The following is a 15,126-nucleotide window of genomic DNA, read 5'->3' as shown; positions in this document are numbered from 1 at the left end:
CAAGAACATTCCACAATCTGCCACAGTTTCCTTCCTCTCTCCCACTCCCTGAGCCCCTTGTAGGCCCTTCATTAATACTCTACCAGAAGAAGCAGAGACCACAGGCTCTGAGCCATACTGCCTGGGTTCTGACCCACCCAGTGCACAGTGTCACCTATTATGTGACATGATCCACACAAAGCCAATAGCACAGCACCTGGCATGTAACAAATACTTAATATCACTTTAAAAAAAGATTAAATGACAGCTTGTTAATGATAACAGCATCAGAAACAAATATACAGTCAAGCCTTTGTAAGTTCTTTATATACATTTCTCATTGAATGTTCAGAATGGATCTCAGGTCAAAACCATTGTTTGTCCCTACCTTCCTAGACTGGGTTAGAGTGAAGTTCACTAGATTGTCCAAAGTCACTGAGCTAGTAAGCAGAGGCACCAGATTCCTACTCCAGATGACTTCAGAGCTGTGGATCTGATACTCATTTTATTGAGATCAATTAGGTCTTCACCCTTCTCAGTATTTCTGACCTTGTTCTTTGTGGGAAAAACTCCTCCATGGTTCTAGGTTCTACAAAAATTTTCCTCTTGGTTCTTCTGTCTTTGATGACTTTTCCTCTGATTCTTTCCTGGCTCTGCTTCCCCCTCCTCCAAGGCTAACTATACCTTTCTCTGCAGGGGGGTTGGGGGGGAGGAGTTCATTTTGTTTCAGACTAAACAAACCCAATCAGGAAGTCCAAAGGCTTGAGCTGAGGCTCTGTATCTAAAGACAGACAGTTCAGCTTTCTCCCAAACCATCCTCCTGGCCAACCAGGCTTGAATCTCAAAGCCATTACTCACTCCTGCCTTGCTTCCCACATTCTATCGCTGGATTCCAGCATTACCTTCTGGGAGCTGTGGGGTAGGATAAACAAAACAAAACAAAACAGAACAAAACACAAAACACACCGTATCAGAAATGAGGAGGCTTAGCTTCTTGTGCTGGATCAGTAACTACTTGAGTTTTTTAAAAATCACCTTTATTTAGGAATGATGTGCATATGGTTGATACACCCGTTTTAAGTGTACAAGTTGAGGAGTTTGGCCAAATGCATACATATGGTCACGTAACTGTCACCCCAAAATGTTCTCTTGAGCCCTTCCGTAGTCAATTCTTTCACACCTACCCAGACTTCAGGTAACCACTGATCTGCCGTCATTAGAGCTGAGTTTTTGCTTGATTCTAGAATTTCATGGAAATGGAATCATACAGTAAGCATATTTTTGTGATCATCTTCTTTTGCTCCACATAATTTCTGTGAGATTCACCCATTGTGCTGCAGCTAGGAATAGTTCCTTCCTTTGAATTATGGAGTAGTATCCTGTGTATGGATATCCTACATTTTGTTTACGCACTCACCTACCGAAGGGCATTCGATTTTTTCCAGTTTGGGGCTATTTTGAAAAAGTTGCTATAAAAACAAAAAAGCTGCTCTGAACATCCTTGCACAAGTCTTTTTACATGGAGATATGTTTTTGTAAGGCTTGGGTAAATCTCTAGGATTAGAATTACTGAGTCATAAGAAATTGTTAAGTAGTTATATTACTTTATGCTTCCATCAGCCAGGTAGGTGAGTTCCAGTTGTTCCTCAATTTATAGTTTTTCTTTTTATTTCACACCACTCTGGTGAATGCTAATGACATTTCCTTGTGGTTTTAGTTTACATTTCCCTGGTGACTAATGATATTGAACATCTTTTCATGTGCCTATGGGCTATTTATAAATCTTCTTTTGCCAAGTGTCTGTTCAAACTTTTTGCTGAATTTTTACTAGGCTGTATATGTATATTATTACTGTGTTAAGAGTTTATATATTTGAGATTCAAAATATATATATATATATTTTTTTGAAATATATATATTTATATCTTTTATCAGATGTGCCATATAAACATTTTCTTTCAACTATGACTTCTCTTTTCTTTTTTCTTAATGGTATCTTTCAGAAAACAGGAGATATTAATTTTGATGAAATGTAATTTATGGTTACATTTACAATTTTTTTTTTATGGTTAGTGGGTTTGTGTCCTAAGAAATCCTCGCCTATCCCCAAGGTCACAAAGTTTCCTCTTAGAAGTTCAATAATTTTGATTTTTGCATTTAAGTTAGTGATCCATATTGAGTTAATTTTTCTGTATGACTGTGAGGTGAGGGTTAACATTGTTTTTTGTATGAATATCCAGTTTTTCCAGATCATTTGTTGAAAAGACCGTCTTTTCTCCCATTATCTTGACACCACTGAAAAAAATTCAATTGACTATACAAGTATGGGTCCACTTCTAGATTCTCTATTCTGTTCCATTATCTATATATTTACTCTTAAACCAATACCACACTTTGGTTATTATAACTTTAGAGTAAGTCTTGACATCAGATTGTGTAGGTTCTACAACTTTGTTCTTCTTTTTTCAAAATTGTTCTGGATATTGCAGGTTTTTGCAAATTCATATAAATTCTAGAATCAGCTCATCAATTTCTACTCCCCGTCAAAAAAAGCCTCATAGGCATTACATTAAATGTATAGATCAATTTGGAGAGAATGAACACCTTAACGATATTGAGTCTTCAAATTCATGAAGATGGTATATCTCTCTATTTAATTCTTTAATTTCTCAGCAATATTTTATAATATCTAGTGTACTGGTCTTACACATACTGTGTTATATTTATTTCTAAAACTGCATGATCCTTGATAATATTATGAATGGTATGTTTTTATTCCATTGTATTATTTCTTCTTAGAGTATGGCAGAACTCGCCAATGAAGCTAGTTGGGCCTGGAGGAGTTTTTCTAGGAAGGTTTTAATTATAAATTTGTTTCTAATTAAACATTCCCAGGACAAGATGGTCACTAAAAAACATCCAGCTCGGATATCCCAGAATGCTACAAAAGGATCAAGTGCTAAACTGCTTAATTTTGAAATTATCAAATTTTGATAAGCAAGGGAGTTCAAAATATCCACGAAGGCTCACAATTATGAATTACCCACACTTATGAAAAATACCATAACATGTCTGCTCATGTCTTAAATTTAATATTTGCAAGAGTTGGTGAGTTAGATAATACGTGCACATGCTGGAAAGGTTTCTTTCCCTAATGTGTCTGGTGCCGATAAAACTGGTCTCAAACATCTGGAAAGAGTGGGTTTACAAAATAAAGATGGAATAAAAGTGAGTCCACAATTAAACAACATGTTCAGCAATTGGGTAATCGGCTCACAATCTTGAATTTCCCTGATGCATTGTTGAACAAACTGCCTAGAGCACATTCTCACATCTACTTTCTCAATGTTTTCCATAACGGAGAAACTCATATGGTCTCTTTTTTTTTTTCCTGCCTCTTGGGGATAGAAACTTGGCAACTGTACTTGGGGTATTTTAATCAGGTAAGTTTTCCTGGCTCTTCCTGTTAATCACATCGGACAGCCCAGCGCAGCTCTGGCTTGCAGTATGAAACAGTGTTACACTCAAGATGAAGTTCATAAGCCTTTATTAGGCCTTTCCTCTGTCATCCCTCCACTGAATGTGAGCTTCTTTGGCAAAAAATATACTGGGCCCCAGAGCTAGCAAACAGAGACACATCATTTCCTTCACTAACAAAGCAGGCGATGTTAACTAAGGTCACCACCATCATCATTTGGGATGCAAACGACCATGGCTGGGTTTACTCGGTAGGGACACAGGGACGGCAGGGACGACGCGAGCAGGGGGAGGTTCTCATAAACCTAGCAGGCTTAACCAGGTCTTTAATGCCATAGACTTTTGAGACAGCATCTGGAGTCTAATATCAAAACATCTGGCTGGGGAATGTGAGTGTTTCAGGTTTTGCTCTGTCTGCACAGTGCCTGGGGAAAGAAGGACATTAAAGATAATCAGCTCTCTTCTTTATCTTTGCTCCTTCTCATGGATATCACCTGACCACTCCCTAGCAGTCCTCTTTTGTTACTTATTTTGAAAATCCTAGCAGTAAAACACAGAACAGAACCAAACACTAACTTATAAATGGACAGTAAGCCAAATTCAAACAAGCAACCAGTAGCCAAGGCAATGACTAAAAAAGAGGGGAATGGGTACCTGAGAACGGAAGAAAGTTCATTGTTGGGATGAGAAACTTAGACGTCTTTTCCTTAAGTTATTGAAGTTCTCTGTCTTCTTTCCTATCCCTTTTTGCCTTTTAAGACGGGGTATACAAGATTTTTCGGATGTTTCTATTTTTATAGGAGACACCAACTGACAATTCTAATGGAGTGTTCTGGAAGTGTTTTGCAGTTGCAAGAAGGAAAGGAAAGAGTTGCTGTCAGACACGGGTTCAAGTCCCGATTCTACCACTTCTACCTCTGTGACTCTAGTCCAGTAACTTCAACTCTTTGAGCCTCTGTTCCTCATTTGTAAAAATGCAGGTTGTAATAATAGTGAAAGGAAATTACGGTAAGGATACCATAACATATGTAAAGCAGTAGGCACAGAAATGATACATAATAATTTCTCATTATAGGGTAGATAGATATTTTTTTATTGTTATCTGATTATCCCCATTCTACTTAAACCATTTGAATATAATTTAGCAATGGACCTTCAAAAACACATGTGTATCAGTGTATATAGTACTTAAACATCAGCAAAGAATTTAAAATTTCTAATTTAGCAGCCTTAACAGTATGAACACTTATTGAGCACTTACTATATATCCAGTACTCTCTTGGCACTCAGTTACTACAATTGTAGGACATGGCACATCTCTTTAAGGTAGATACCAGACACTACTAACTGCAATATTTAAATAATGTTCACGTTCTGGTCATTCCTGGTCATTCAGTAATCTCAATGCTATAAAGCTAAGAGCAAAAAGCTTTATTTTGTGATTCAGAACAACTTTGCAAAGTAGTAAATACAATGTATGAGGGATACTCTCAACCCTTCAAACTCTTCATCTTACAAACCAAAGATGATGAAAAATTTGAATGATTTCTTCAAAACTATATAGTAAATACACTTCTAATTTTTCTTGCAAGCCATCAGATCCTGAGATCAGATTACCAGACTGTTCTTAAAAAATTCTTTCCTCAAAAATATCTGAAGCAACTGTATCAAAATATTAACATTTGTTGATTATTGGGGTTGGGTGCAAATAATATTTGCAGTTTTTTTTCTTGAGTTTTTCCTTTACCTTTGATTTTTTAAATTAAAATAATTATTTTACCTGCCCATGTACTTTCATTTTCAAAGCAGATATAGTATCAGCCTATACATAAACCAGGTTTCTAAACATTCCAGGCCTCAAATTTTTCTTTCTGTCTCAGTGATATTAAGGCAAAACATAAAGTAATTCAGGTTACATTTCATATACTAAAAGATGTATGAAATTCTCTAAAAGCCTTGACAGTTTCTTCATAATCAAATTCTTCCCCTAAAGAACTGCATTCTGTAAATCTTAAAATAATGGAAGGCTTAAAAGCAACACCAAAAATTTTAAGAACAAATACAAAAAAAGGAAATAGGATCCTTTATTTTTCACCCTCAAAAAGGCCTCTTCATCAAAATACACATAAGCAATCTCACATTACTTATTTCACCCCTAATCCAGAACACAAATATGTGAAATATTTTCTTTACATCAGTTCTGAATACAAGGACAGCATACTGAGTCAGACATCTTTTTCCAGGAAGATCCAAAGGGAAAGGCATCGTATTTTGAAGTTTATTTAGAGCTGGTCAAACAAGAGAAGTGTAGGGCATGTACTTTCTATTGCAGTAGAACTTCCAATGATCAGGTGATGTCGAGGAGAGAAAGTGATGATGACAGGAGTTCAGATAATGACTCAGTAAATGGTCACAAGTTCAGCACACAAGAAGGAAGGAATGAGAGAGAGAGAAGATCTTGCTTTGAAATGCAGGCTGTAAGCTAACAAATGCCAGTGTGTTAACGTTGCTTCTGAATTTGGGTTTCTGGGTTTGGGTTTAAGGTAATTGTTCTTTATTCAGCTAATGTAAGAATCTGGGATAATGAATTAATTGCATTTTCAATTTCTGGTAACTTGGCAAAATTAAAATGACTTGTAATTATTCGCCACTACTTAAGCTTTCAGAAATGGCTATTTGTCATCCACAAAACGATGGACATCTTCTCCGAGCTCAGCATCAGGGAATGTCTTTAACGGGCCTGTTTTAATAAAACCTCGGTGCCACACACCATATCCAGAATGGAGCCCTGGGCCTGGCCAAATGTGAATTTAGCAGAACCTAAAATGTGAAATGCAGTCAGTAAGGTTCTCCCCTCTCCCACAGTAAGCTTACACTTCTTGGAACCACGGCTACTTTGGTCTCAGATCCGTCAGAGTTGCCAAACCGACCGTGACCCTGAACAACCACAGCTCATCAGCCTGTTGTTTTGGTTCCCACGCTATATTCCCATGTTAACGCTGAAGCTACCTGGATGACTTTTTTGAGACACTGACACTAAGGTTGTAGTGTTTCTAACTTATCAACTTATCGACTCACTTCCCCCTCTCAGAATTCAAAAGAAGAGTATCTGCTACTCATCTCTTCTTTACCCCCAGCCTGCTCCTCTCACCTGTGTCTCCAGGACGCCAACCTCACTGCGGCTCAGGGCACAACTCTACAGTCATCCTTGACTCCTCCTTCTCCTTGACTACCACCCAACACTAGATGAGGCCGGTTTTCCCTTTCGGCGCTGCTTTCCGCAGGTGCTAAGCTCAGGCCACCACCATTCCTGCCGAGACCGCTGCGGCAGCCTCCATGGACCTGGGCTTGGCTTCTCTAGCACGTTTTCCACATTATAGCTCTGCCCTGCTCCAACTCTGCCGACACTCCACTACCACGAGGTAGAGTCAGACACATACAAGACCCTTCACCATGTGAGCCCTTGCCCTACATCCTACCCCATTCCTTCCTTACCAACCTAAATGCATCCCAGGCATCCTATACGCTGGCTACCCTGAACCCCTTGGAGCTTCCTAAACATGACACTTTCCCATAAATTGATGCCCCTGTCATGCTGCTACTCTTTGAGCTCCACTTAGAGCTCTAAGAGCACTTCAGGGATCCATTTAGAGGTCATTTCCCCCAGGAGAGCAACACAATACCCAACTTTCTGCACTCCCTACCTGCCAGGGTATGAATCTGTCCTGTGCATCCCCAGAAAACCGAGAGTTCACTCCTGTGACTCCTTGCTGTCATTGCCCTACTTGCATTTGTCCCCAGCAGACTCAAAGCTTAGTGAGGGAAAGGACGATGTCTTATTTATAACTAGCTTAGAGTCTAACCCTAGTGCTCAACATACGCTTCTTAGTTGGCCCTCAATAAACACGTCTTGATTCGGTGAAGGTATAGATTTTATGTAATTTTACAAGTGAGAAATCCACGGCAGAAAGTAGGCAGGAAACTTAACTAAAGTCACAGACTAGTTAAAAGAAGAACTGAGACCAAAGCCCAAGCTTCACGATTCCTGGCCCTGTAGGAGACAGGCCACTGTATTCCACTGGTTGGAATTTCACAGGCTGAACAATCCAGTAGAATAGAGGACCAGTACTGACAAGGGGAAGCAAGTCTGAGTGTCGGCCTCCCCTATGACCAAACTAGAACAAGTATTACATTCGGTGGGACGGACGCCCAGCCTTTCCAGCAGCCAAAGTCTCATTTCAAAGGCCACGTACTATACCTTTCTCTTCTGTCACATGTTGAAGTAACTTCTCAAGTTCAGGAAGTTTCAGCAACAAGATGCAGTTTGGGAACATGTCATCCACCACGACTTGGTCCAGGGGCTGGAACTTGCCCTGAAAAAAGACTTTATTTGGTCAGAATGTAGGCACTCCAGTCAGCAAACTCACACATAAAAAAGAGGAAAAGATACATCGTCTTGTAACTGAACCTTTAAACTAAGTTCAAAGCCACTGGTTCCACCTACGGAAACCCTACACTGGGACTGGTGCCAGAACTGACTCTCAGCTCCCCTCAGCAAGCTCTTGAAAGCACCGGGGTTCCAGGCAGCATACTAGCCACATCAAAGGCATAGCCACTGGATAAAACAGGGGAACAAAATTCTGAAAAAAATGCGAGAAGCCACGGAAGCTTGCGAAGATGGCAGATATTACCTGGGGCCGTTCCGACCCATTCAACATGAAGAAGAACCAGCCAAGTGAACAGAGCAGGAGTCCTGACCACCACTCGGGAATAAGCCCAGATCGTGCCCGGAGCAAACTGCTTCGCTCCCTATCCTTACTCTAGGTTGAAGAAAGAAATCCCACAGCAAGAAGAAAATTATCAAAATGAACCCACTCCTGCCAGAGCTGTCTGAAGTACTTCCAAATGCAGACCGTGATAAAAGAAAAGATAGCTGGATGGATGAGTACAGTGAAGGTGCATGCATATCAAATCAGGCTCATCCATATACGTGTATAAGGCCTGGTAGCCAACGGGCCAGAAGGCAGAACATAGGAATTCAGAACATTCTTCTTCTCAGTCAGGTTTATTTTTACTGAACTGTACAGGGGCATGGAGGGGTGAAGTCTGTCTAAATGATTAGTTCCCTGACTTAGCGATACCAGACTTTATAAAAAATGTATTCTTTTGCCCATGTCCCACTTTTAGCTTGCTATGCTTTTCTGTTTTAGTGACAACTCCATTTGAAGACAGAAAAACTGATCGTTTTTCTTTCTGCAAATGCAGCTTTCTTTGGTTTTGAGATGAAATCTCATTCATTCAGCAGCACATGTGAAAGCTTGTCATACTTTCTCTTAGGTCAACAAGTGGCAAGAAGTGCCTCAATTTAAATGCTTTTTCCTTCAGATAGTAAGAATAATCCAGGGATTTTCCAAGTCTTACTTTCCCTTACTTAATTTTACTTTCATTCTGTGCCTTCTGAACCAGCCACAGCACACTCAGGACTTCCAAACGGCCAGGGTGAGGGTCAATTCTGCACCCCCCGCCCGTGGTCTTAAGGGGACATAGGGAAATATCACCACTACATAGGAGGGAGACACTTTAAATGTGCATCATTATAGGTACTAAGGCTGGTCAGTGGCTTTCTCTTAGACTTCTACTTTAATCTATATCCCATGATCAACCGATACCTTAAATATTTAGCAATTTAAAAAAATATTCTAATTATATACAATGGACTGCCACACAGTTATGATATAATAATTTCATAATTAACTAATGTTTTATTCTCATTTTCTTTACCATACATGCCCCAAGGGAAATGTAATAGCAACTTGCTTTGAATATAAAGTTAACAACAGTTGGGACAGCTAGAAAAAAGAATTTTCCTGATGTTAAATCTCAGGATTAAAAAAGACTAGGTCTGGGGTGCCTGGGTGGCTCAGTCGGTTAAGCGTTTGACTCTTGATTTTGGCTCAAGTCTTGATCTCATAGTCCATGTGCTGACAGCACAGAGCCTACTTAGAATTATCTTTCTGCCCCCACTCCCCAAAAGAAAGAAATAAACTTAAAAAAAAAAAGACTAGGTCAACATTTTAATTTTATTTCTTTTAAGTTTATTTATTTATTTTGAAAGAAAGAGAGAGAGTACAAGCAGGGGAGGTGCAGAGAGAGGGAGACAGAGAATCCCAAACAGGCTCTGTACTGTCAGCACGGAGCCCCATGCAGGGCTTGAACTCATGAACTGCAATATCACGACCTGAGCTGAGATCAAGAGTTGGACGCTCAACCAACTGAGCCACCCAGGCGCCATGGTCAACATTTTAAAAGTGCATACCGATATTTTTTAACTAAACAGGAAAAGACCATGTCTAAAATGCATGGGAAGGAAATACCTAAATGTCTCATGCGTTATTTTATAGGGCATTTCAAGTATTTCAGAAGAGGAAGTAAGATGGCTTACAATGAAAGCCAACCACCACTTTGAGCAGGATTTCTTCATTTCATGCCATTCTGAACCAGCCACAGCACACTCAGGACTCACAGATGGCCAAGGTGAGAGTTAATTCACCCCAGTCATGGTCTTAGGGAAACATCACTACAAAGTGGTGGGGAGGCACTTTAAATGTGCATCATTACAGGTACTGGTTCACGGCCTTCTCTCTGTTAATGTATCTTAGAAAGCAAATGGGAGCCAATGGAAGTTTTCAGCTTCCTCCCTGAATACTACTAGGGCCTTCGTGGTGGTGACCAGAACCATTTCTGTTTGTTAGAGATATAAGACTTACTTGCCTCACTGCTTACATGCCTTAAATAGACTGGCTCCATGATAATGAGCACCATGAATAAAGTAAGGAATACAACTTCACTAATCCACACTAAAGGACAGAGGATGTAGGAAAGGAGGAGAACAAAAGAAGTTAAGCTGCATCAGGAGAAAGCAGGACTTGAAAAGTTTGAAATCAGTTTTATTACTTTCAGTTTTTACGGCAAATTAAACTGACACACCTACAATATGGAAGTTTTGGAAATTTGGTCTAAGGACTAAATAAGATGAGCTATAAACATTTAAACTGTAAGTAAACACCAGGGTACGAAAATCCAGATTCTTCTAAGCATTTTAAATAACAACTTACTCCTTAAAGTTGTTAATTCACAGATTTTCAAACTGTGGTTGATAGATCCCTGGGAGTCTCCAGCATCCTTTCAGGGGGTCCGCAAACTCAAAACAATCTTCACAATAATGCTAAGAAGATGCTATCTGCATTTTCACTGTGTTGACACTTGCACTGAAGATTCAAGTGCAAAGGTGAGTAAAACTGCAGGCTCCTTAGCACCAGTCACGGCCATGCCAACAAACTGTCCTAGGAGTCCCTGTTCTCCTCATGGCCATGCAGGGCAGTTAAAAAAATTTTTTTAAAAAGCCAGTTTCACTTTAAGGATATCCTTGATCAAGGAGTAAAAGCAACTACTTTTAGTTAAACCTTGAACCTGAGTACAAATCTTTTAAATACTCTGTGTGTTAGGGGCACCTGGGTGGCTCAGCTGGTTGAGTGTCCCACTCTTGATCTGGGCTCAGGTCATGATCTCACTGTTCACGAGTTCAAGCCCCATGGCGGGCTTTGCACTGACAGTGCAGAGCCTGCTGGGGATTCCCTCTCCCTCTCCCTCTCTCTCTCTCTCTGCCCCCACTCAGAATAAATAAATAAACTTAAATACTCTGTGTGTTAAGACAGATGCTAAAGTCCTTCTGCCACTACCCAGGCACAGTGATCACCTCAAGGAAAAGTGCTTGCGTCACTGAGTCACGAGCAAAAATAATCATTCTTTGTAGGATACCATTTTTAACTGGAAAAAAAAGGAAACGTTACAGACAATGGCTATTTAGACTTAGGAATTTGATAGAACATAAAAGAAGTGAACCTGTCACTTCAAGGAAAAGACTGACAGTGCTTATAATCAATGATACAACTTTAAATTCTAAGCAAAAATTAGAACTGTAGAAAAGTCATATCTGCCACTATGACAGCTTCCTAATAAATAATAATAATAGTTTTCTGATGAGACCAGTGGTAATATTAACAAATGTGAGAGAGAGAGGGAGAATCTATGTGCGTGTAATGAGATGTGTCAACATTTGTAAGATCTGCATAATTCAGTGAAACAATATTTTCTAAGTGATCAATGAATGACATTACAAAGTCATACATGGGAAAAAAAAATCCATTCTCAGTGCAAGACAGGCCAATCGATTTTCATGTGAACAGAGCATGAGAAGTTCATTAACAGGGTTTCAGATTCCACATTGCAACTAACTTTTCAGAAACCTCTACTCCTTGTTGATTTTTGGAGTAGTATCAAAGGGTAGTTAATGATAAAATTTTCACTGTCAGGCGGAGTCAAACAAGTAAGGTACATAGCATGGAGGGCTAGGCGATTCTAAGACACAGGAAAACTAGTCTGAGATTAGTGCTGCTTCTCAGATCTGAGTCAGTGATCGAGTCCATACCAGCACATGTGATACAGGTGTTCTATACCAACCTGAATTAAATTGAATCAAATGTGAATTGTGGGGAATCTACATTTGGATCATTAAAAGGAGAGAGAGAAGATCAAGCCAAAACAGTGTATTCTGTTCCCTCACTGTTAATATCCCAAACTGGGAACTCACCTCTTTATCAGCCTTTCTGAGGTAGTGGAGAAGCAGAAATAGAGGGTCTACAGGTGTGGCAAAGTGGAGAAGACCTCCTATAGATTAAAAAGAGAACAAAGGGAATTAAATGTCTTGGAAAGACAACTTAGTTATTTCATCTTAATCCCAGTGTGGAAACCATTTACTGAAAAATATACCTGGGTGGCTCAGTCAGTTAAGCTACCGACTTTGGCTCAGGTCATGATTTCATGGCTCACGAGTTTGAGCCCCACGTTGGGCTCTCTGCTGCCAGCACAGAACCTGCTTCAGATCCTCTGTCCCCTTCTCTCTCTGCCCCTCCCTTGCTCGTGCCTTCTCTCAAAACTAAATAAACATCTAAAAAAAAAAAGAAGAGGGGCGTCTGGGTGGCTCAGTCGGTTGAGCGACCGACTTTGGCTCAGGTCAGGATCTCACAGTTTGTGAGTTCGAGCCCCGTGTCAGGCTCTGTGCTGACAGCTCAGATTCTGTGTCTTCTGCTTCAGATTCTGTGTCTCCCTCTCTCTCTGCCCTCCCCCACTCATGCTCTGTCTCTGTCTCAGAAAGAAATAAACATTAAAAAAATTTTTTTTAAAAAGAAGAAAAATATATGTGAAACTCCAAATTCAGAAGTTTTTCCTCCACAAGCCCAAGATTCTACACGACTCTTTCAAAAGGCAGAATGCGGTCCATGAGATTCTACTCCAAAAAGCTTCAAATCCGTACGTGGAGAGGACAGCCAAGACAATGAAACTGATCTTTAAATTCCTTTTGTCTTTAGACATCTTTTTGTTGTTGTTGTTTACTGAAGTATAATTCACATACAATGTTATCAGTTTCAGGTGTACAACATAATTCAACAATTCTATACATTAGTGCTCATACGTTATACTCAGTGCTCACCATCTGTCTCCAAATGACGTTACTGCACTCTTACTGATTATATTTCCTATGCTGTACTTTCCATCTCTGTGACTTCTTTATTTTACAACTGGAAGTGTGTGCCTCTTAGTCCCCTTTATCAATTTCACCCATCTTCCCAGCCCATCTTCCCTCTGGTGACCACCAGTTTTCATTCTGTATTTAAGAGTCTGTTATTTTGGTCTCTTTTATTTGTCGGTTGGTTCTGTTTCTTAAATTCCATTCATGAGTGAAATCATATGATATTTATTTTTCTCTGACTTATTTCATTTAACATTATGCCCTCTAGGTCCATCCATGTTGTTGCAAATGGCCAGATCCCATTCTTTTTTATGGCTGATTAATATCCATTGTATATAGGGGCATCTGGATGGCTCAGCTGGTTGAGCGTCTGACTCTCGATTTTGGCTCAGGTCATGATCTCGTGTTCGTGAGCTCGAGCCCCACATTGGACTCTGTGCTGACAGCATGAAGCCTGGTTGGGATTCTCTCTCTCTCTCTCTCTCTCTCTCTGTCTCTCTCTCTTTCTGCCTCTCCCTTGCTTGTGCTCTCTCTCCCCAAACAAATCAAGTTAAAAAAATATTCCATTGTATAAAAATATTTCTCCTCAGGCAAAGGGAACAAAAGCAAAAATAAACTATTGGGGGGTTCCTGGGTGGCTCAGTTGGTTAATCGTCCGACTTCAGCTCAGGTCATGATCTCAGAGTCCATGAGTTCAAGACCCATGTCATCATCTGTGCTGACAGCTCAGAGCCTGGAGCTTGCTTCGGATTTTGTGCCTCCCTCGCTCTCTGCCCCTCCCCTGCTCATGCTCTGTCTCTCTCTGTCTCAAAAATAAATAAAAACATTAAAAAAAAAAACTACTGGGACTATACCAAAATAAAAAGATTTGTACAGTGAAGGAAACCATCAACCAAACAAAAAGGAAATCTCTGAATGGAAAAATACATTTGCAAATGATATATCCCATTGAGGGTTAATATCCAAAATACATAAAGAACTTACACAACTCAACACCAGAAAAACAATTTGATTTAAAAATGGGCAAAGACCTGAACAGACATTTTTCCAGAGAAGACATCCAGATGGTCAACAGACACATGAAAAGATGCTCCACATCACTCAGCATCAGGGAAATGCAAATCAAAACCACAATGAGATATCACCTTACACCTGTCAGAACGGCTAGAATCAAAAATACGAGAAATAACAAGTGTTGACAAGGATGCAGAGAAAAAGGAGCCATTGTGCACTACTGAAAGGAATGCAAATTGGTGCAGCCATTGTGGAAAACATTATGGAGATGCTTCAAAAAAGTAAAAATAGAAGTACCATATAACCCAGTAATTCCACTACTAGGTGTTTACTCAAAGAAAATGAAAACACTAATTTGAAAAGATACGTGCACTCTGATGTTTACTGCAGCATCATTTACAACAGCTAAGGTATGGAAACAACCTAAGTGTCCACTGATGGATGAATGAATAAAGAAGATAGGGTGTGTGTGTGTGTGTGTGTGTGTGTGGAATATTTAGAAATCATTTTTTAGCAGAGGTCCTCCCACCACCCCGAAAAAGGCAAGAATTGGGGGAAATATGGACAGAACGTGAACCAGCAAAACATTACGAAACCTGTAGAAGTCTATCTATAAAGCTGCAGTAAAATGTAATTTCCTACGCTTTTGAGGGTGAGGTCATGGGCAAGCAATAGTATTCTCTCCATACATAGCTCCTTCTCTGGTCTGTGGGTTCACAGCTCGGAACTTCCAATGATCGAAGGCTCAGAAGGTGGTTCCCCACCCCAGACCCTATCCTATCCACATCCTACCCTATCCTCCTACTCCTGAAGAAAAGGCAAGAGGAAAGGAATCTAACAAGACTGAGCATAAGAAACAGGAAACTCTGCAGTAAGAGTCTAACTCTACCATCCAGGCTGAAGGGAAAAAAGGCGAATCAAACAAACTAGCCTACCTATTCCCCACTTTTCTTTCCTCTGTCACAGCCCCCTCCAAGCATCCAAGACTCCTTCTCCCATGGGAGTAAGCCAGAAGAGGTATTTCATCAAATGGAACAATAAACAATTCCTTTATCTCCAATCCTTAT

The 15,126-nt window shown here is 40.0% G+C and overlaps 1 protein-coding gene and 1 long non-coding RNA gene across 2 annotated transcripts in view; both read right to left on the bottom strand.

Moving 5' to 3' along the window:
- RNASEH2B (ribonuclease H2 subunit B) overlaps positions 1-15,126 on the bottom strand; it is a 59,909-nt gene that overhangs the window by 15,419 nt on the left and 29,364 nt on the right. Inside the window, 2 exon segments of the mRNA XM_058686334.1 lie at positions 7,715-7,829; positions 12,107-12,183. Of these exon segments, the coding sequence (XP_058542317.1) occupies positions 7,715-7,829; positions 12,107-12,183 (192 nt within the window).
- On the bottom strand, positions 3,766-7,708 carry LOC131486166 (uncharacterized). The gene is made up of 2 exons (XR_009249215.1): positions 4,718-7,708; positions 3,766-3,881 (listed from the first exon to the last, which is right to left on the bottom strand). It is a non-coding gene; the product is annotated as an uncharacterized LOC131486166 (long non-coding RNA).

The sequence above is a fragment of the Neofelis nebulosa genome, chromosome 1 (assembly GCF_028018385.1).
Source record: "Neofelis nebulosa isolate mNeoNeb1 chromosome 1, mNeoNeb1.pri, whole genome shotgun sequence".
In the NCBI taxonomy this organism is placed as follows: Eukaryota; Metazoa; Chordata; class Mammalia; order Carnivora; family Felidae; genus Neofelis; species Neofelis nebulosa.
This window is presented reverse-complemented; position numbering and strand designations above follow the sequence as displayed.